Below are 23,463 nucleotides of genomic sequence, written 5' to 3' on the forward strand. Positions count from 1 at the left end.
TAGCTGGCTAGACGCAATGACCGCTGGCTAGTGAGGCTTTTATTTTAATTATAGCTATTTATGTTTTGAAGTTTCCTTTTTTAAAAGAAGCTAGGTGGTGACAAATTCAATGACTTGTATATAACAGGCTCGGCTGCTTTTTTTTTTCTTGCTGACCAAATCAATATTGTTTTGCTCTATTGTTTTTTCTTCTTTTTAAAAAGGATTCTGCATCTATCGGAGCTTAATTTACCCCCCCCCCCCCCCTTCTTTTTTGCATGCTTGTCATTCCTTTGTACAGAATTTGGGATGAAGGAAGATCTGATTTTTTTTGTCGTCAGCACCAGTGTGTGTACGCAGGCTAGTACTAGGAATACATAAGCCAGAGATCAATAAGGCCACAAGGCCATTTTTTTTTTCTCTTCATTTCAGTGTTACTTTCCTCTGTGAATATACTGTAGGTGTAAACATCAGCAAACTTGGCCTGTCGTCGGCGAGCTGCTCAAACGGGCTGAAAAGAATGTCGGTGATGTGTTTGACATCATTATTGAACTGAATGGATTGAACCGCTTCATTATCTGTTTAATGAGCGTCTCCTTTGTGTTTACGTTGCTGTAAATGAGTTAAACCTCATGCGTTGTCATGATCAAACTGTCCATGCCTGGCATACATCCTGTGAAGTACGATTGTGTGTGTGTGTGTGTGTGTTTTCCCTTCGTAGCTGGCCTACATGATTATTGAATTAATTTATTACAAATGACAAGTGTTCTTTTTTTTTTAATTTCGGGCAGCTTTGGCGGGAGTGTTATTTCAAGGAAGCACAATGAACAGGTTATGCGGGGGCAGTATTAGTTTTGTGTTCGGTGGATCAAATCGTCATATCTTCTAGTCATCATTACAGATGATGTATGGATGTGGCGGCACTTAACGTCAAAAACAAACATGATTCCAAATGTTTACTCCGAGTCAACATATCATCTCTTCTGTTTTCACCAAAAGCCAATCAGGGGGCAGAGAGACCGCAGGTCTTTAAGCATCTGTGATGCCGATTCCTCCCCCGTCTTTTCCTGTCATTTCTCTCTCATGTTAAATACCAATTTGTGTCTGTGAAATCGTTTTTGATCGTGGACATCAACTCATGTATCCGGCAAACTCTTTTCTTTACCGCGCTCATTTTCCAACTCCTCTTCCTGTCAAGTGGCATTACGATCAAACCAATCTTGTCAGATTCCTGTATTTTCCAGAATACGGTACGGTGGACGTCTGGGGGAATATAATCCAAGCAAGCAACTGCATGGAATAAATGCTGATCTACTGTACCCAACATCTCGTGATGGTCTCATTCATTATTACTGTATTTTCAGCATTATAAGGTTCATAGAATAGAAGCTACAATAGTGGCTGGGGTTGCGTTATGCATCCACTAGTTAAAGCCGTACTAAAGGGAATGTCAACAAAACAATCAGAGAATTCAGTCAAATTTTATGAGTAGATAATCAAAATTTAAGAATAAAGATGATTCGTGGAAAGTATGAGGGGATAAAAATACCTGTTACATTCAAAGACTGTTTGGATCAATGCCAAGTTGAAACAAGAGTTTAAAAGAATGTAATGATTCGTTTAAATATTACAATTACATTTTTTTCATAAAATTTGAAAACCTTAAAATATATTGTGTTATTGATTTAAAAATAGTTTCTGGATTTATTTAATATCACACTTTCTTTTCCAAAAACTCACGTTTTTGTGTATTGCACCTTGTCCACGTTTAATTTATTTTTTCAGCCACTAAAAATTAAAACTTGTGGTTTATGCGCCGTATAAGGCACAACAGATTATAAGGCGAGCTATCAGCTTTTTAAAAATTTGAAGGCTTTTGAAGAAGTAGAAAATATGGTAGTTACATTTATCTCTTTTCACATTGGGGTCACACTAGCAAGCATCAGATCATAGGGTAAGGCAGAGCTTTTCAATTAGATTTCGCCAAGCCCACCCTAGGAAAGAGACCCCCCCCCCCCCCCCCCACACACACACACACACACACACACACACTTGATGCACTGACGATAAATAAGAATATTATCTGTATGAATTATATGTTAAAATTAAAAGTATAAGGTTACCTCAACCTGCATCTTTTTAAACATTAACACAAGAAAAAGCAATGTAAATCAACGTTTAACAAATGTTAAATATTTTTAATAGTGTTTATACGGGTTACAGCTCAGTCTAAAAGAGAAAAAAATAACTGCCTGAAAAAAGAAGAAAATTCTTTTTTTTATTGCAACTTAACTTCACATGACAAAAACAAAGCCTTTTCCTTACTTACGCATCCTACCGTCTCGTTTTTTTTTTAGTCCACAGTTACACTGTTGTCCCAGTGATTTATACAATGAATCAAATAAAAATGAATTCAGACAGTTTACTACACATTCACACGTCACTAAAACTACTTCCTGCTTTTGTGCCGACAATTTATGGGAAATGTAGTCGGATCATGCTAAATTGAACGTGACTTTTTTTTTATGAAACTTGCGTGCGTGTTGTACGTGCTAAACGTTTTTCCTTCGTCTTGAAGTCAGGTTATCGCGGGCGGGCGGGGCTTATGTTTTTTTTTTTTTTTTTTCCCCACCACATGCGACAGCTGCGTAACGTGTATTTCCGGGATGCGTCGGTGTGCAAAACAACGCCCCTTCGCTTTCCACTCGGGCGAAGTCAAGAGTCCAACTTCTGGAAAGACATCAGGTTAAGATCAGGTAAACATACCCCGCCAGTCTTAAGGAAAGCGACCACCATCTCGGACCACCTGGAGATTGAAACGAACGTCCACGGGGCATCCTCGCAAGGATCACTTTGACTGACCGGAATAGGGACAAATAACAAACATGGCATCCATGGATCTGGAAAAGTTGAAGATGACCGGGGCCGGGCGGACAATAGCGGTGCTCACTAGCGGCGGGGACGCACAAGGTGACTCCAAACACACCACGACTGTCTAGCAGTTCCGATCTCAAATGCAATACTGTACGATACGGGGCAATCCATGAAGCTAGCTTATGCTAACACGGCTAATGCATGTCAAGTTTCTTTTTAACACCCCCCCGACCTTGTAGGACTAGATTGTGTCATGCACATACTGGTAAAATAGTACACATTATTTACGTAAATAGTGGTGTACTGGTGGATTGGAAACCGTGCATACCTATTAATGGAGGATTCAAAGACGCTAGTAAAAGTGGGAAATTTTGCAATTGTTGATTGTTATATACATAATTTTAATAAATGTCAACAAAGCAACACGTCTTTTGAAAAATCGCCCTAAAACATGTTCAGTAATAACCTTTGACCGACATAAAATTATGTAGTCATAAATTCACCACCGATTTGCTCACTTGGTAGATGTAACAACACTAAAGTGCGACTAGCACGCGCGTCTTCACTGGTTTATTTCGGTACTGCATTCGAAAAAGTCATGCCTTGAGATACGAATTCATTTCGTTTCGTGACCTTGCTAATAACTCGATTAAATATTATCATCCTTCGCAAGATAATTAAATATATGCCATAGCGTATTTTAAGTGGCTTGATTAACATGAGTGTATTGATCGTTTTTTTAAGGGGATAAGAAATATATCTCTATACTTTAGCTAAATATGTTGATGCACCATTTGTCGTATCACGAATTTTTGCTTACAAGTAAAAAGTAAAAAAAAAAAAAAAAAAAAGCTCTTCTCACTGAAACAAATTTGTGATGGAAGAGCACACCTTTGTGCGTTAATTAGACTTCAATAAAATAAAACCTTTTTCAATTTCCAGTCATGAATACTCCATTCATTTGCCTCCTAAAAGTCAATTTGATTTTGCACCATAACGGAGGCGTGTCTCTCAACTTTATTGAACAAAAAATAATGTGCAGCATTTTTCAGAATTCATCTTCGTTACACATCACACGGGCCTGTTTTATTAGCAGTCGTACATGCCCATGTATGAGACTTGATGTGGTATGCTTTGGATCACCAACCAATCCCGTCATGATGATGGTATTCGCTTGTGAAAATTTTCATGCAGATTTTGTATTTTCCTCGATTCAGGGATGAATGCTGCTGTACGAGCTGTGACCCGAATGGGCATCTATGTCGGTGCCAAGGTCTACTTGATATATGAGGTGACAATAATAATCATAATAAAATATGCATTGCACGAATCCGTCCAATAGTTTTGACTCATGGCAGTATGGCTTTATTGCAGTTGACATCCCTATTTTGTTATATTGTAGGGCTACCAGGGCCTGGTGGAGGGGGGCGATCACATCAAAGTGGCAAACTGGCAAAGTGTCACCAACATCATTCAGCTGGTAGGTTGACGATGTTAATTCAGTCGCCATAAACCGATTCTCAAAATGCAATACATCACACATGATGAGGAGATGGGCATTTTTTATTCTATTCATTTCAGTTACTCAAAGTGCAGTATCTTGAGTGACCTGTGAGCGGCAGTATTGTGTCACAGGCGCAGCCAGTCGCTGCAAAATAGGATAAACTGGTAGCAACAGTCAAAGTAGTCATAGTAGTAGCTTGACCCAGAATGGTGTTGCTCACTCACCAAGATTTGTAATTTGATATGTTGAATTTAATTTTCACAGTTGTCCACGACTGTTCTCTAACAAAAAAAAAAAACACTCCCTCACTACAGAATATTTATTCATCCTTCCATCCATTTTCTGTCACCGCTTATCCTCGCTAAGGTCGCAGAAAAATATTTCATAGACATCCAATATTCTAGCCTTGGTTTATTTTGATTGATAGGAATGAAAAAATAATCACATTTGCAACTCCTATCGATAAATGTGTACCCGACTTTCAATGAAAGTATTTTTCCGTTAATGCCAGGTTTATAGAAGTGTTCTCCCCACCTCCTGTGAAATGTAATGTTAACTGTGTTCTCAAGTTCTCTTTTTCCTTTTTGATGATAGGAATTTTATTGTTTCATCCATCTTCCGACCTGTCTAGTGCAGGTTGTAATCTGGTAAGGGGCCTTGCTGCATGTTTGTTAGCCGCCCTCACGTAGCGTGAAATCCTGGTGTCCGCTTGGAGGAACTGTAGCATTTGAAAAGCATGTGCTTCTCATGGAAAGCAAGCACATTTTTGTATTGTGCCCCCCCCCCCCCCCCCCCCCCCCCACATGCACACACACCTTTTCTTTTTTAAAATGATCTCCAAACTAAATGTTAAGAGTTTTCAAAATGTTCTTCTGATTACTGAAAGAAAATTAACATTTTAGCATGCATATGTAAACTTATAACAGGCCCGTTATACCACTGCAGATGAGATTACTTGACACTAGGGAGCTGAAATTTCCAGCAGATGATTAAAACATGTAAAATTTCCAAATGCAATGATTCTGACATTTCCATGTGATTGCAGCTGGGCCTGCGAGATTTTGTGTACAAAAATAACCATTGTCCAAATTTTGGTCCATATAAAACCATTATAATTACAATTTTTGAGATGCATTTTAATAGGATCTATTACATAGATTTTCCTGGGATTTTTGCAACATTCTGTTGAGCGGCGGTCAAACTATGTCAGCAAACAGATAATTCTTTGTTGACTTGTGTTTCACCGCAAGACAGTAGGTGGCAGTAGAGGTGGCAGTTTTCTATTTGGTTAAAAATACAAAATAATTTCTTTTTTGGGGGTTGGGTTGGTAAACAATTATACATAATTGTTTACAATTATGCAAACAATTATACATAATTGTTTATAATTGTTTATAATACCACTTAAAATTTGATCATTTTTGATCGATGACAAGTGATGTCACATTTTCAAAAGACGCATCTGACAGCCTAATATGTTCAAAAGTGATCAGTAGCAACTGCAACTCTGTCAGGATGTCACTCGAATAAACGCATCTGAAACTTGGCAATGGCTACTTTTGAGTATCTTGGTATTTGAATAAAAACAAAAAAATTGATTGTCCCATCCCTCGTAGCCCCTACAATTGAATACAATACAGGGTGTTTGTTGTATTGTATTGGTTTTAAGTCTCCTTTAGCTGAAGTCTCTTCAGATACTTTTCAAACGTAATGATTTAGGGGCGTTGGAATATAGAGGTCCATTTTATTTAGCTGTATCATCACAAACTGTAATGTGTGTGACTGCTGAGAGACAAGCCTGCCGTTGGATGAAAACGTTTCATTCTTTTGATTGCACTTTGCAAGGTGGATTAGAACTCACTCAGGATCAAAGAAATGTTATAGCATGGATTTCATGTCATCACCAGTAAGCACTTACAAAGCACCAAGTGGCTTATTTGCATGATATTTTGGGATTGATAAATTTGTTTGGATGTCAGGCTTGCAACTGCACCTCTCTTCATTGATGTAATTTCTAGTTTTGTGTGTTTGTCACAATGATGAAAAACAAACTTCTATCTGAGATTTAGTTTTAGTAATTCAAGTATATTGCTCTAGTGCAGGGTTTCTCAATTGTATTCTGCAAAGCCCCCCCAGAAAAGAGAAAACCTTTAGCGCCTTCCCACACACCACGCCAATAAATAAAATCATTATCTATAAAGTTTGTATATGTCTACCTAAAACTGTATCCTTTTCAACATAAACAAAAGAAAACACATTATAAATCAACTTTCAACAACCGTTAACCACTTTTTAGAGTGTTTATACAGGTCACAGATTAGTCTAAAGCTGAAAAAAAAACGTGCATCAAAGTGTCTGAAAAAAACATTTAAATTCTACCTACGCCATTAAATAAGATAATTTTTTATAAAATTTGTGTAAGTGTACCTAAAACGGAATCATTTTCAACATTAACAAAAGAAAAGCGCAATATAAAAAAACTTCAACATTTGTTAACCACATTTTACAATGTTTATACAAGGTACAGGTTAGTCTAAAGCTGGAAAAAAAAACAAGTGCATCAAAGTGCCTGGAAAAATAAAATGCCAATCCTTCCCACACATCACGCCGATAAATAAGATCACTATCAATAAAATTTGTATAGGTCTACCTCAAACTGTATCCTTTTCAACATAAACAAAAGAAAAACACAATATAAACAACCTTCAACAACTGCTGACCGCTTTTTACAGTGTTTATACAAGTTACAGGTAAGTCTAAAGCTGAAAAAAATAATTGCCTGAAGAAAAAAAAAAAGTACATTTATTTTATGACAATTACATTTCATTAGAGTCCATCGTTGAAATCTTTTTGGCCTCTTAATGTGTTTGTGACCATTGAAAACTGGAGGTGTTTCTAAACTTTTCACGGTTACATCGTGTGCCAAAATGTGATAAATAAGCATCACGATGCCTCGTGCTACTCGTTAATCCTGACTTAATGGTGTGCAGGGCGGGACTATAATTGGCAGCGCGCGATGCAAGGAGTTCATGACTCGCCAAGGTAGACTGGCGGCCGCCTTCAACTTAGTGAAACGGGGCATCACCAACCTGTGCGTGTGCGGCGGCGACGGCAGCCTCACCGGCGCCAACATCTTTCGCGACGAGTGGAGCGGCCTGCTGGATGAGCTCGTCCAGAGCGGTGAGCCCGAGTGTCCGATGTCCAACGGGGAGGAATTTTTGTATGACCCCCGATGCGGGTTCCAGGGAAGATCACGGATTCGCTGGCGAAGCAGCACAGCCATCTTAACATCGTGGGCCTGGTGGGCTCCATAGACAACGACTTCTGCGGCACTGACATGACCATCGGAGCCGACTCGGCTCTGCACCGCATCATGGAGACCATCGATGCGATCATGACGACTGCGCAGAGGTGAACTAAGCGCTACGTTTACATGCGTTGATACGAAAAGCCAGATTTGTTTTCGATTACCGTTTCAGCTCAGAGGACTTTAAATATGTGTTAACAAGAGAGTGTGGAATTTGAAGGATCACAGTGAATGACAATGAGTAGAAATTATAAGCTACCATCCAACAGGGGAATTTGTTGCAGCGTGCTGGTTCTTGCCCAGACAGGAACTATATGAATCTCTTTGCTGCATTGTCTACAAACATTGTCTGTAAACAGAAGGTCTTGAAAAAACAGCTCATGTGCTTTTTGTTGTTCTCTCGACAGCCACCAACGCACGTTTGTCTTAGAGGTCATGGGGCGTCACTGTGGGTGAGCAGAAGCAATTTATTTATTTTATTATTTGGAGTACTTAACTGTATTTTATTTCGGCCTATAAACCACACCAGTGTGTAAGCTGCACCAATGAAAATTTAACAGGAAATGGATTTTTGTCTTGTGTAAGCTGCAGATTGTAACATCAGATTTTTATGGAGGAATATAGTCCATAGAATGTCTTCAATTATTGTTTTTTTTTTTTCCAAACTGCCTGTTAATGCCAGCATCATGCCGTCAACACAGACTGAGCATACCTGCATGTTTAGAAATTAGAGCAGCATCGACATATTTTCAACATAACGCCAACACGCTCGGATTGTTAAATAACAGCTCCAACCCAACAGTAACCTGCCTGGTTATTTTTACTAGTGGAGAGTGCCCTCTGTCTCTAGTAAAATAACAGTTCTAATTCAAAATCAATACTTCGATAGCGTCTTTTTCTGTCTTCCTTTTGTTAACAGAAGATTGCCCTCTGGTGGCTATTAAAAAAATGCAGATAAGCCTCATTGAAATACAAGTCACAGGATTCAAAGCGTGAGAAAAAAGTAGTGGCTTATAGTCCAAAATTGACAGTATTTATATATTTTTTGTCGTCTCTAAACTGGAGTATCTGGCCTTTTTTTTCAGCTATCTAGCTCTGGTGTCTGCGCTGGCATCTGGCGCCGATTGGCTTTTCATCCCCGAGGCTCCCCCAAAAGATGACTGGGAAGATCGCATGTGTGATCGTCTTGAGGCGGTGAGAGGTCTAGGCTTTGTTCAATGTAGGAGTGAGCATCACAATAATAATAATAATAATAATAGAGGAATTGTTCAGATAGAATTGAGTCCAATTGTCTGATAAATACCATCATGAAACCGATCAAAACTGTAATTGTTATTTTAATGATTACTGTTACTCTATGTTAATTATGATTAGCAGTATTTTTATGAACACTTTTCTATTATTTTTCATTTTATTATTTATTGTTTTTTTTAATTATTATTTTAATCAGCAAATTCCAATTCAAAGAAAGCTCAAAATGATGCTATAAGCTTTCTCATATTCAAATGTTATGGTTTGAAATACTTAAAGTATAACGAGTTAGAGTGTACGTTTTTAAACTAATTAATTGCAGAGAAATGTGTAATTAATCTTGATTATTCATATTTCAACAATTATTTTTTTGTAAAGATTGTAATCAAGTATAGTCTTGGAATTTAACGAAAAATAATGTTTCAAAGACTGTTGCTTTTTAGAATTTCTTTGGTACGGATTCTCCTGTAAAATACTGAACTAAATCTGACTTCTCCTATTTCATGCATCATAGAGAGAGCACTTTTAGTAAAATGCCCATCCTCAGTTCACTTTCTTTCCACTTTAAATGAATCTTATCACGTATTGATATCATTTGCGTATGTGGACGCTTCCAGAGTCGTCTGAAAGGGTCCAGACTCAACATTATAATTGTTGCAGAAGGAGCTATCGACATGCACGGCAAGCCCATCTCCTCCACTTATCTGAAAGATGTAAGTTTGCTTTGACGAAGACTTGATTGAGGGTGCCGCGTGTAACTATCTCTTTATATCCGCGAAGCTGGTGGTGAAGCGCTTAAACTACGACACCAGAGTCACCGTTCTCGGACACGTCCAGCGAGGAGGAACGCCTTCGGCTTTCGACAGGATACTGGTTAGTTGTTTTCCAAATGGGCCTGGCGCATTGACGTGTATAATTCGATTGCCGGTCCATACGCGGAGGGTCAAATTTGATCAGGCTCTCCCATCTGTTCCCCGTATGCCCTCAGAGCAGCAAGTCAGGCGTGGAGGCTGTGGTGGCCCTATTGGAGGCATCTCCTGACACCCCGCCCTGCGTCATCGGCCTGTCCGGCAACCGGGCCGTCCGTTTGCCTCTCATGGAGTGCGTGGAGATGGTGAGGGCGTCTTCTGGTAGCCGCAAATAGGTGCTGTGCCGCTTGACTTTAAGTGCCATCTCTCGCAGACAAAATTGGTGCAGACGGCCATGAATGAGAAGAGGTTCGATGAGGCTGTTAAACTGCGCGGGGGGTAGGCAATATCATTTCTGTACTATCTACCCTAATTCCACAAACGTAAGGCACACTTTTTCCCAAAAATGAACGCCAAAAGTACGGGTGCATCATATAAACAGTAATTTTTTTATTTTTTTTTTACTAATTGAGTAAGATTGATCCCTCGGCCACATATGACACACAGATGTGCATTTTTTTAATCGGCCGTATTCTTACTTAAAATGATTACCATAACAGTACAAACTAGGGGTGGACGTCAGTTGGTTGTTAGCAGCTAGCGCCAGTTGCAGCTAACAGCAGCTTGTATTGGCAGAGGTTCTTTCTGCATTATTTTCAATAAAAGAGGCAAGCAGACTGAACTAACGTCCGAGTCCATACTTGTTCACACGCAGGAATATTGCTGAAATGGAGAGGATCTTGTAAAAGTTATGATGTCTCCAGTTTGTTCAATTAAGAGTGCACGGAAAGGTAGTCCATTATACCGGTTCATTAATTATGTTCTTTTGGCACGCACACACAATCATAACCTTGATGAAGCACGTATGCTGCGTAACCGAGTATTTATCTGAAAATGAACTCGAGCTGCGCCACAAGGAGAAAAAAAACAATTGCTTTTAGCCATTCAATGTTACACTGGTGACGCGTTTACTGACCACTCACAATGTGGGAAACCTGAAACACACTTAACTTAATGCGCAACAAATGTATAACTTCCGGAAAGTAGAAGATGAGATTTAGTCTGTTTTGTTTAAGTTTTTACATTGTTGCCAAAGTGTTGATGCATCTTATATACGGGAAGAGAAAATACCAGAATTTGATACCAAGATTAAGGGTGTGTCTTGTACACAGATGCATCTTATATTTGGGGAATTAAGATACCTATTTTTGAATTAGCTTTTCCTTAGTTGGGTTAAAGGCAATTCAGAGTCTTAAATGAGCCTAACATGCAAACCTTTGCAAGCAACGATAACGTGTGGCAATCGGAATTGTCATTGAGTATATGCTCCATGTTGTTGCCAATTAAATGAAAAAATAAAAAAAACAACTGAGCTAAAATGTCCTTGCAGGAGCTTTGAGAACAACTGGAACATCTATAAGCTTCTTGCCTTCCAGAAGCCTGCGCAATCCAAGGTGAGTCTCTGACTCCATTGGAACCTTAATTTATCCTTACGACGGAAAGCTCCGTGGTGTTTACTTGATTAATGTAGGTCGTTTTAACGTCTGTAAAGCGGCCATGTTGTGAAAAATCACTTTAATTGCCTTCACACATAGTTGTGTCCCTTGAGTTCCTGTTCAACAATCAACCGTGAAATATAACAACCAAGCAAGTGTTTAGTTTTCTGCTTATTTCTGAAATTGTGTGTAGGAATAACAATTTAAGTACTCCAAATTAATAGTGGCTCTAAGCGACAAAATTAACTGTCATCTGTAACGGATTTTTTAAATTAGCCAAAAAACAACTGAGCGAAAACGTCCTCTTCCCCCATAGAGCAACTTTTCCCTCGCCATCCTGAACGTGGGCGCCCCGGCGGCGGGCATGAACGCGGCCGTGAGGTCCGCCGTCCGATTGGCCATCGCTCACGGACACAAGGTCTACGCCGTGCACAACGGCTTCCAGGGTTTCGCCGATGGAGATGTGAGGCCTTCCACTTTGCCGTCCTTCACCAATGGCCAACATCCTGGTATCCTGCTAACATGGCGAACGTGGCTTTCTGCAGGTGTTTGAGATGGAGTGGCACAGCGTGGCGGGATGGACGGGACAAGGGGGCTCTCTGTTGGGGACCAAAAGGTGAGATCCGCATGGTTTGGGCTAATCTTCCGTGACTCATGACGCTCTTCCCGATTCTTGTTTAGAACCCTTCCGAGCAAACACATGGAGAAGATTGTGGAGAACATTGCCAAGTTCAACATCTCAGCTCTGCTCGTCATCGGAGGCTTTGAGGTACGGGGCATAAAGTTGCGAGCGGAACCGAATCAGGAGTTATGGTGATTTGAAAAACATCTCGCGGGCCGGGTTTAACCTCTTAGCGGACCGTATCCGGTCCACGGGCCATAGGTTTGACACACGTCTTTTTTTTTCTTTTTTTTTGCTGAGTTTTACTAATGCTACATGCTTTGAACAAATATACACCTATTAACTCATTCGCTACCAAACTCCAAACTAAAAATTGGCAACTCCCTCCCAAACTCGTGTAAGTATGTTTTTTAGATTAAATATGTTTTTTAGATTATTTTGCATGAGAGGGATCTCTGTGTTGTGATGAAACTCCCCTGCAAGGCGCAAATGACATTTTAATGTTTTAAGAACGGCCTCTAGGTGGCAGAAGTGATCAGCGAGGGATCATGACAGGAAATAAAGGGAAAGCCGATTAGTAAAGAACTGAAAACGATAGAAGCGTAGACTCTAATTAAAGATTTCAGATTTTTTTTTTTTTTAACAGCAGTCTTTACATTTTGTCTTTGCCGTTTTCAAAGGCCTACAGAGGCATGCTGGAGTTGTTCGAGGCCCGAGCCCACTACGACGAGTTGTGCATCCCCATGTGTGTGATTCCCGCTACCATCAGCAACAACGTCCCAGGAACGGACTTCAGTCTGGGGGCCGACACCGCCGTCAACGCCGCCATGGCGGTAACAGCTCATACTGTCATTAATTGATGATTATCGTGTGATGGAACGACCCTTTTAGATTTTGTACTTAATTATATAGTGATGTAAGTCCACCTTCTCCCACCCAAGTCCGTGTGACGCGATCTTGTTTTCGTTTTTCTGACACAATAATCCAATTGGAGACAAAACATGTACGTGTACTTAAGCTAGTTGTGATTGGCTGGCTTTTTGGCACATTTGCAAGCTGATAATTTTGATCAATATTGAAATCATGATTATTCATCATGTTTGGCCAAACATGTCTATTTATTGCCCTTTTTTCATTTTTCAAACAAGCAGTATACAAACAAGGTTTCAAGGCTTGATACGTACAAATAATAATAATAAACCCAAATTAAAAAAAAAGTAATAATAAATGGGAAAAACACAGGGCAACACAGCTAACTTACTTGCTGAGTGCAAACCAATGAAAAAAAATAATCCTACTTAAAACCAAGCACATTATTTACTTTGAAGCAAATTTGAATCAATTAGCAGTCAAAATGTAATTTTCTGTCTTTTTCAAACCGAATTTATTTCAATTTCCATTTTCCAATCTGGACTTTGCTCAATTGACAGCTAGCACTGTAAATATTAGGAATCGGGTGAGAAACTTAATGCCATTTCACACTGGTAAATACTGTGATATATTAGTGTGAGAAAATAAGAGACTTTTGTCGTGTCATGTCATGCTTCATTTGACTTTAGATGAGCTTAATTAATCGTGGCATCCAGTATCGTGATCGCGATTAATACTCGATTAATTGAGCAGCCCTAGCTGAATAGTATGAAAACTTCAGTATGTCTGTAAAATAAAATAAAGCAAGATAAAATACAAAACAATGTATGCAAACTCCAAATTAATTCACAAAAGCTTTTTGCTCACATACATGTAAATGAATGAAAATACCGTCTGTCGATTCCGAATTGAACATTGCTCATTCATTTTTAGTCTTTATTTAAATATTTGAAAAAAAACGAATCTTTAAAAATCGACTTCAGTAGTCCTCCTGCTGCGCATTCAAATGAGTTAAAACTTTCAGATTCTTGCCGCAGCCTTGAGTTATCGCTTCTTGACGCCTATTCGTTAATCCCCCCCTTTTAGGGGTGCGACAAGATAAAGCAGTCTGCTTCGGGGACAAAGAGACGCGTCTTTGTGGTGGAAACAATGGGGGGCTACTGCGGTTACCTAGCGACCAGCACCGGCATCGCCGTGGGCGCCGACGCGGCCTACATCTTCGAGGACCCCTTTAACATCCACGACTTGAAAGTAACGGCCGCCAATTCTCTGCGCACTTTATTTATTTTTTCTTCCATATTTAAGTCCGCTTTATGTCGTCTCACAGACCAATGTGGAGCATCTCACAGAGAAAATGAAGAAGGACATCCAGCGGGGGCTTGTATTGAGGTCAGACGAGTTCGCTTGGATTCAAAAGCATAAAAGCCTGTCTGGCTGACTTCTTTTATGCATTCAATATGCTGTGTGTTAGTCTGTGTGGTGTACTGTATATCGGGAGCTTGGAAAACATTTGAGGTAATTTCAGCAGTCAAAATAATGAAATTGGACAGATTGGCCACGTCATCCGTAGGTGTGGAGAAGAAATGAATAATTAAGCAACATCCATCAAGCAGACTATTATGACATAAATGAAGAAGGCCACATAGGTGACTGGCATATTATCGTACTAAAACCAGACAAGAAAGAAATGTGAAGCACATGTGATGAAACATATTGTACTTTACCTAACCAAATTTTAGGGGCAAAAAAATGTACTACTTTGCCCACGTAATTTAATTTAAAGAAAGAAAAAGACATAATCCAGAGTTATGTTGGTTTGGATTCCTGGAAAATAAATGCAATTACGGTGTACGGCATGGAACTATGTTGATATAGCGAGAGGAACTTCATTTACACAGGCCATGATAGAAAATTAAAGTAGACCTGTGCCAATTCCAAACTTTTTTTCAAATCATCACTTCAAATATCAGGAAACACTCAACACTTTTCTAATTGACTTTTCCTATTTACCAGGAATGAAAAATGCCACGAGCACTACACTACAGATTTCCTCCACAGGCTGTATTCCGCCGAGGGGAAAGGCATTTTTGACTGTCGGGTCAACGTGTTGGGACACCTGCAACAGGTACGACGCCACCCTGTGGTCAGACAAAAGAAAAAAAGTGAATACATATATTTCTTTCACCAGGGAGGGGCACCGACTCCCTTTGACAGGAATTATGGCACCAAGCTAGGAGTGAAAGCCATCCAGTGGATAAGTGAGAAGCTGACGGAAAACTACCGACAAGGTATGACAACATGCAATGAAAAACGCCTTGGGCTAATAAACCAAACATTGATGTGGCAATGTTATAACACTGTAAGATAGGGGTGTCAAACATACGGCCCGCGGGCCGGTTCTGGCACACAAACGGGTTTAATCCGGCCCGCGAGATGATTTTTTTTTTTTTTCAAGAAACGAAAAATTTGAAATGTTTTATGATTAATTGTATTGTTGTTTTATGATTAATAGTAATGTATTGTTATTGTTTTATGATTAAGGGTAATGTTGTCCTTGCGCTATTTTGGACAAAACCATACATTTGAAGTTTTTTTTTAAAACAATATGTTAATAATTTTGGGCGGCTCGGTGACACAGTGGTTAGCATGTCCGCCCCACAGTTCAGGGACCCGAGTTCAAATCCATCTAGTTCCAGCTTTCCTGCGTGGAGTTTGCATGTTCTCCGCGAGTCTGCGTGGATTCTCTTTGGACACCTACAAAACAATGAATGGATACACACTAAATTGTCCTTAGGTGTGATTGGATGCGTGAATGGTTGCTCGTCTCTCTGTGCCCTGCTATTGGCTGGCAACCAGTTCAGCGTGTACCCCGCCCATTGCCCAAAGCCATCTTGGATAGGCACCAGCACGCCTGCGACCCTTGTGAGGATAAGCGGCTATAAAAAATGGATGGATGGATTTTATTGGTCCGGCCCGCTTCAACACAGATGGTGCAGCATCTCATGCAGACTTACAATATGACAATACTCATTTGCATATATTTGTTAGTGTAATCAGAACGGCTTCGATATATATATGATTGCATTACTTCAGCAGTTAGGAACGTCTACCTTGTTTAAGTATATATGTAAATATTATAGGGATCAGACGAGACACAAATCCTACAGACGAGATGCCTCACGGGGTATGTTCAAAAGTGATGAGTAGCATTGGTAATCGAGTCATGATGTCAGCATCAAGCCAAAAAATAAAATCCATCTCATGCTTTGCAGGGACGAGGCGTTTACTCTCGCGAGATCTCGTCATATGGGATGTCCTTTGCATGATTGCGGTTTTTGTTCTCCTCAGGGCGCGTGTTCTGCAACTCTACGGAAACCGCATGCGTGCTGGGCCTCCAGAGGAAGGTGGTCTCGTTCAGCCCCCTCACCGAACTCAAGGAAGTCACCGACTTTGAGTACGTTGAGACGCGTCTCCCGTATTTAAAAAAAAAAAAAAGTCATTTGATCATCCTTTTTGACATGACGCCATATTTCTTTGTCAGGCACCGCATGCCTAAAGTCCAGTGGTGGATGAACCTGCGGCCCATGCTAAAAATGTTGGCCAAGTACCAGACCAGCTTCTGCGAGTACATCCCGGGAGAGATCGAACACGTGACCCGCCGCTCACTCAGCATCGACTCGGGCTTCTAGGTGCTCCCCGACTGCACTCGGCACTTTTTTAAATTTTCGATTGGAGGTGGTCGGGGTTGTTTTCAAATCAAATCGGGTTTTAGCAATCAGCTAACTTCCGTAAATTTTTTGAATGGGGCATTCAGTACAAAACAAGTTGCATCACACTGGAACCTCCAAGGTTCAACCCGTTTCTTTTTTTAACATTTCTTTAGGTAGTTCCCATGGATCCTTAAAAAAATAAATTTCATGAGTCTAAAAATCACAGCCTTGAATGCTAACACAATTAGAACTTTGATTGTAAATAGTCTCTTCTAAAAAAATATTTTACAAATGTGGGTCAAATACACAATCACAACAGTGGAACTAACAAAGCAGTTATGTCAGGGATGTCCAAACTATGGCCTGAGGGCCATTTGCGGGCTGCCATCCACATTTTTGCGGCCCACGGCATCTTTTAAGACATAATAATGTTGGATGGTGGACTGTTTGAAGTGTGAAAAAAAATCCTCACTAACTTTACCCAAAAGAACTGATGGAGCAGTTTTCTTTTAATAACTGCTTTGTATAGACAATCTAGAATTGCTTGCTACGATGATTTTTGGCCCCTGAAATTTGGCCCTTATGTCTTGCTGTTTTACTGTATGTGGTCCTCGAAACAAAAATGTTTGGACACACCTGAGTTATGTAGTCAGGACTTATAAGAGACTATCATTTATGTACTGTAATAACTCTGGGCAACATGGCACGATGATAAATTGCCCTTAACTCTCTCAGTGCCAGCCCAGTTAAAATGGATATTCCATAACTGTGAGTGGAGCACAGTAAAAATGGATCTTCGACGTCTATAGACGTCAACGGCACTGAATGAGTCCAATTGAATTTCAAATGGACTTCATAAATTTGAATTGAACTTGCCTTAACCGTTACTAAACCTCATAGCCTTTATTATTAGTTGTCATAAAACTACTCAAAATATCCATTTCCTTTAGAGCTTTTCCTTAATTTTAATCCACAGACATTTAAACACGCTAGTAGATGAATGAATGTCATGTTCTTTATTCCAAACTGCAAGTAAAGCTTTACCTTGCCATGAGTTGGGCGCTGCTTTGGATTACAGTACTACTGAATCAATCATGAACCAAAAAATAATAGATAGTCCTATGCACATTGTTGCCTTCTCCTGTCATTTTACACTCAAATGTTGTGACCTTGAATAAATATTTGCGTACAGTAAGACAGAACTGCATTGATTTGTGAGTCATTCAAAGAATAGTTTAGTCTTGTAAATAATAGATGTGGTCAGCTGAGGGGAAACCAAGGCGTTGAGGGGAGACTGTCTTTAATGTTTTATGTTTATTGAAAATTTTAAATTAGTTAATGTTACAATGTTAATATAGTAACAAAGTCATATTTAAAAAAAAATTGCAATTCTATAGATACTCCCAGAAGTCACAATGAAGGGCTGTATAATTATAATTATTAAAATTATTATTTATTGTAAATATAATGTATTAATTAAATCACTATTTTAAAAAGGTTTTGGGGAGAAAAATAACATATGAAAAGTAAGGTTTTCTTTTTTTTGCAGACCAAAAAAAGACAATAAGAAAACATGCAATATTTACATAACCAAAAATGAATGCATTTTAAGGAAAACATTTTGAATAAATAATTACAAATAGGGATGGCAGAATGCCATTATAATGGGAGATAATGGTTTTTAGGGCTTTAAAATGTATCAAAAGTATTGTTATCACTACTTGGTATTGGTGACAACTCAAGAATTGACTACTACTCCTGCTATCGATCTGAAAAAAACAGTATCAAACATCCATAATTAATACTAGAGAGTTGTAAAATCATATAATATTCAGGTGAATAAATTAAGATGCTGTAAATTCAAAGAAAAATAATCAATGTTACACAGTCGTTTTGGGAAAAATGTTTTGAGATTATGGTTCCAATTTTTCAGAAAATAAATTGCCTCGATACAAGGGTAAAGTGTTAAGATATATCTTTATTGATTTTTGTTGTTGTAAATTAGAAGAACGGCATGCGCTGAAGAATGAAGTTTGTTATCACTACTTGGTATTGGTGACAACTCAAGAATTGACTACTACTCCTGCTATCGATCTGAAAAAAACAGTATCAAACATCCATAATTAATACTAGAGAGTTGTAAAATCATATAATATTCAGGTGAATAAATTAAGATGCTGTAAATTCAAAGAAAAATAATCAATGTTACACAGTCGTTTTGGGAAAAATGTTTTGAGATTATGGTTCCAATTTTTCAGAAAATAAATTGCCTCGATACAAGGGTAAAGTGTTAAGATATATCTTTATTGATTTTTGTTGTTGTAAATTAGAAGAACGGCATGCGCTGAAGAATGAAGTTTGTTATCACTACTTGGTATTGGTGACAACTCAAGAATTGACTACTACTCCTGCTATCGATCTGAAAAAAACAGTATCAAACATCCATAATTAATACTAGAGAGTTGTAAAATCATATAATATTCAGGTGAATAAATTAAGATGCTGTAAATTCAAAGAAAAATAATCAATGTTACACAGTCGTTTTGGGAAAAATGTTTTGAGATTATGGTTCCAATTTTTCAGAAAATAAATTGCCTCGATACAAGGGTAAAGTGTTAAGATATATCTTTATTGATTTTTGTTGTTGTAAATTAGAAGAACGGCATGCGCTGAAGAATGAAGTAGGGCAACAATTATATATGGTAATATTAGTTTAAGTTCTAAACGACCAGAGAGAAATGTTTTTCAACTATTTAAAACATGCAAGCAGATATCACTGCGCAGAACACACATTTGGGCATTTTACACACTCACACACACCAAAAAAAAAAAAAAAAAACATTTGTCTGAACACTTTTCTCAACTTGGTAACAAGAAGCAAAAGCATAACGCGAATGTCTGTCAAAAGTTAAATGAAAAGGGAAAGTCTGTGCTGGTGTTTTGCTTGTTATCCGTGGAGCTTTGGGCGGTGAAGGGGAACTGAAAGTCCTCGCTTTGCTCCGGCTGGTTGAACAGGAAATCCAGATCTACAGAATCATCACTTAGTGAAAAATGAACCCAAAAAAAAAAAAAAAAATCATGCGTGTTTGCGATATCCAATACTTACCGCCTGATTTTGTATCCTGGTTTTCCTGAAAGCAGAACGCAGAGTTTGGTGTGTTATTTTTTCCCCCCCTTTTCTTTGAATTGCTAATTGACAAAAGACAAACACAAGAGACTCTCCTACCTTATTGAAAAAGGAACCGCTGAACGGAAACGACAGACCCTGCAAATAAAATGAGGCGATCCGCTACAAATTTGGTCGGGTTTTCGGTCGTTTTTCTCCATGTTTACCTCGTCGTGGGAGGAGACGGGATCGAAGCCGAAACCGGAGAAGCCCGGGGTGCTGGGATTAGAGCTGAACGAGAAGGAGAAGACTGGAGATTTGCTTCCGGACGGGCCCTCACTTGGGGAGCAAGTTGGGTTGAAGCTGCGATCAACACACAAACACATTCATCAACATTCGTCATCTAAGCTTCGGCTCTTTACGGGGATTTGACATCTAAAAACCTACTTAAAGTGGAACGTTGGCGTTCCGGGCGCAGCGGGGAACTGAGGTTGTGTTTGTTGACTTTGTCGGCCATGTTCCCATGGTGCCCGCCCGCCTTCCTCCATTTCCACCGGTGCGGGCGCCTCTTCCTCCGACTGCATCGCCTGTCAACACCAAACCGGGAAACAAAGTCAAATGTGCAAAATCTTAAAATCTTATTTCCTCTCTCCATCGCTATTCAAGACAGACAGGTGGATTTTGTTGTCATTACTTGGCTTATATCTTCCACCTCCTGGTCATCCCCTTGCTCATCCGGTCCACGATGATCTGAAGAAATATCAAGCAAGCAGTTTGGACTGTGCTTGCAAAGCGGAGTAATTCTAAAGCCGCGTACTTACCTTGTGCCCTCACATGTTGCTCATTGCTTCTAGTTTCATCAGCGCCGCGGGAAGATGATTCCCTGGCCTCGCTTTGCACCTCCATTTCCTCTGCGTTTCCGACGCAAGGACTTTCTGGACTGCTTGGACATCTCTGTCGCAGGGAATTAAAACTTGGCCATGAAGACAGGGGCGTAATCTATGATGACTTCTTCGCAAATGCACCTCAGTCTCATTGACGTTCACGGCGAAGACGACAGGCATGGAATCCTTCACGGGTGAACACTTCATTTCCATGTTGGGTTCTAAAGTGGGCTGGATGTGAAGGTCACTAAAGGGTGGAGAAATTAAATGAATCAAGTTAGAAAGCAAAAAAAAAAAGGCACGAGGTCAGAAATTTTGCGTTTCTAATAAATGACATGTTGACTCAGTTTGTGTTCTTTTTTACAGTCTCTCTCACTGATAACACTGACATTTGAAAACATCTCCAGCTTTAAGGTATGCAGACTTGTGCAACCAGTTGTTTATCTTTGTTTCCCCCTCTCCGTTTTTTTTTTCTTCAGTTGAGTTGCTCAAGTTATGTCATATTCATTGTGGAAAAGGTTTTGAGATTCATCTTGATTTCTTCTTTTATCACAAAAAAGATAAGGCATTTGAAAAAGGATGTGAAGACTTTTTCTATCCTAGTTTTTTTTTTTAAGTGCACGGTGAAAATACCTGTCTGGTCCTTTCTCTGATGAGGAATGAGGAGCATCAGAATCTGCAAAATCAAACATTTAAATGTTTAATATCAGTTCATACAATGGACGACTTGGTAGCCCAATGAAAGAAGTAAAAAGATCACAAGGACACAGTTCTTGACTCTAACATCATAATATTCCAATTAAAATAATGCAATAATTTCTTGATATAAAGACACAATTTAAATGAATACACATTCTTTTTAAGTTGATCACTATTCTACACAAAAAACCCTACCAGGATTCAGATGCTTTTATTTCATGCAATAACTTGACAAAATACAATTAAATTAAATGCAACAAGTTGTTTTTTTCAATTTACCAATACCGAAAAGTCGAACATTTATTAGGCTTTTTTTAAAGCTAGATACAATTTTTATATTATAAGGAAAGTTATTTTATGAGACCAAATATTAATAAAAGATTACAGATGTACTTTTACATGGAGAGTTGTAAGTGTGAAGTTTTCATGTGAATTTATGAGTACAACTGTGAGAAACAAAAGTTGCCATTTTGTAAGAATAAAGTCGTGACATTAAGAGTCCAAATAAATGCTCACAAACATTCCAATTTCATTTTTGTAACGCTGACAGTTTATTCTGCAACACATTGGTATTGGCTGCATATGGTAATTACCGGTGACATAGGCTCCGCCCACTTCTTTGGCTTTGCCTTGCACATCATCCTGAGAGAGTTTGACCGAATTCTCCGAAATGGAATATTGGGCCTGCAGCTCTTGTGCAAATGGCTTCTGATGAGCCTTTAACACCTTCCTGTAGCTTGCAATTTTGTCTTCGAAGGCTTCTCTAGGTAGGACAAAGAGAAAAGAGGGCAACTATGTAAAATAATTTCCAAATATCGTGTGCTAAACAATCAATCGGCGGACCCACTTGTCATTGCTGTAACTGAGTTTGACGCTTTCCAGTTCTCCATTCAAAGTTCGCTCATATTGAAGGAGCAAACTTTGAGTCACCTTCATGCTAGGAAAAAAAAAAAAAGCAGTTACTTACCGTATGAAAAATATCACAGCGATCATGGATCACAAAAATCGGACTCCCTATTTTAAATCCAAACTCACACAGTTGGCTTATTGAATATGCAAAAGACATAGTTCAAAACAAATTTAGCACATGTCCATTGGTTTTCAACTTTTGCCTTAATATTTTGGTGAGAATTAAAGGATGAGTTGCTCAATTAATTGGACTAATTTAATCCATCAATACCTTTTTGCAACTGCTCTGTTGTGATTCAAATTGTTGTGTTTCAAATCAGCATCCTCTTCCAGGGTCTTAATATTCATGCGAGTTGTTTCAATGTAGGTCCTCTTTTCTGCAATGTAAGCTTTAAGAACTGCGGGAACACAAATCAAATTTAAAGACAAGAAGAAGCATATGGGCACTTTTTAGTTCCAATCAGAATGTCTGAATTGCATTTTAAAATAAACACATTTCAAGTAATTACCTTCAACTTCTTGTTCAATCTCATTCTTCTTCTGAGAAAGCTCACGAACTTCCATGACTGTAAATGTAAGATAAAAAAAGATATTTTCATGCAAGGATATTTCATTAATCCCGTATGCTATTTACTTCAATCATTTGATCTTTACATCGCAGAAATTTTACATCAAACGAAAACCATTGAGACACTAAGGAGCTGAAATTTCATCCAGATGGTGTCAAAATTCAATATGGCACAACCATTTAAGTATCTCAATACCAGGAGTATACTGGCTAAAATTGCACAAGAATTATTTGGAAGGAAATTACCAAAAATGTTTCAAAATTCTGCACTTGGGTTAAGCACAATATTGGTTTTCCATTTGGGCCAAGAACAAATAAAGCTATTAGCATTAGCCTAGGGTGCTTTTAAAACGGACAAAATATGTCATTAACAGTTTATTTTGATTAAGGATGTAATAAAATAACTTTACCTAATCGAAAGAGGAGGCTATCAATTGCATTGGGCGTGTTTTCATACGCCATTTTAGCAACAGTCTTTAGCCTTCACGTTAGCTAATTAGCATAAATTCTAGCTTCGGTTTTCCAACGACGTTTTGCTTCGCTAGCATAAGTTAGAAAACATAACATTAACTTAGAAGAAAACTAACTGGGTAATAAATAATCGAATTTAATTAACATTTGTAAACCAAAAAAAATGTTTTAACGTTGCAATTGAAACGTTTTTCTTAATTAAAGATTTGTCGTTTAACTGATAACTTTCCTTCACGTTTAACGGAAGTGAAGACGGGTTTACTGTATTCCAGAAACATTTTACGTAGCGCATCTGTGCAGTCGGC

At 38.8% G+C, this 23,463-nt stretch overlaps 2 protein-coding genes across 2 annotated transcripts; one reads left to right on the forward strand and one right to left on the reverse strand.

Moving 5' to 3' along the window:
• The first annotated feature begins 2,654 nt into the window (after nt 1-2,654).
• pfkla (phosphofructokinase, liver a) lies at nt 2,655-17,723 on the forward strand. The gene is made up of 22 exons (XM_088414943.1): nt 2,655-2,949; nt 4,071-4,144; nt 4,256-4,333; nt 7,348-7,537; nt 7,603-7,768; nt 8,072-8,116; nt 8,750-8,858; nt 9,533-9,628; nt 9,696-9,788; nt 9,904-10,029; nt 10,098-10,162; nt 11,214-11,277; nt 11,636-11,782; nt 11,865-11,935; nt 12,001-12,088; nt 12,622-12,774; nt 13,898-14,062; nt 14,139-14,200; nt 14,825-14,936; nt 15,000-15,099; nt 16,160-16,265; nt 16,353-17,723. The coding sequence occupies exons 1-22, from the start codon at nt 2,865-2,867 to the stop codon at nt 16,498-16,500; spliced, it is 2,343 nt and encodes a 780-aa protein (XP_088271069.1). The 5' UTR covers nt 2,655-2,864; the 3' UTR covers nt 16,501-17,723.
• Nucleotides 17,724-19,045: 1,322 nt separating this feature from the next.
• On the reverse strand, nt 19,046-23,422 carry LOC148423839 (uncharacterized). Its single transcript, XM_088416152.1, has 14 exons — nt 23,098-23,422; nt 22,629-22,685; nt 22,391-22,517; nt 22,058-22,147; nt 21,804-21,973; nt 21,145-21,187; nt 20,653-20,758; nt 20,449-20,581; nt 20,322-20,377; nt 20,075-20,214; nt 19,855-19,990; nt 19,748-19,786; nt 19,628-19,652; nt 19,046-19,547 (listed from the first exon to the last, which is right to left on the reverse strand). Exons 1-14 carry the CDS (start codon nt 23,147-23,149, stop codon nt 19,423-19,425), a joined length of 1,299 nt encoding a protein of 432 aa, XP_088272278.1. The 5' UTR covers nt 23,150-23,422; the 3' UTR covers nt 19,046-19,422.
• Between the last annotated feature and the right edge of the window lie 41 nt (nt 23,423-23,463).

The sequence above is a fragment of the Hippichthys cyanospilos genome, chromosome 5, assembly GCF_059441005.1.
Source record: "Hippichthys cyanospilos isolate Australia breed blue-spotted pipefish chromosome 5, RoL_Hcya_1.0, whole genome shotgun sequence".
NCBI classification, from domain to species: domain Eukaryota; kingdom Metazoa; phylum Chordata; class Actinopteri; order Syngnathiformes; family Syngnathidae; genus Hippichthys; species Hippichthys cyanospilos.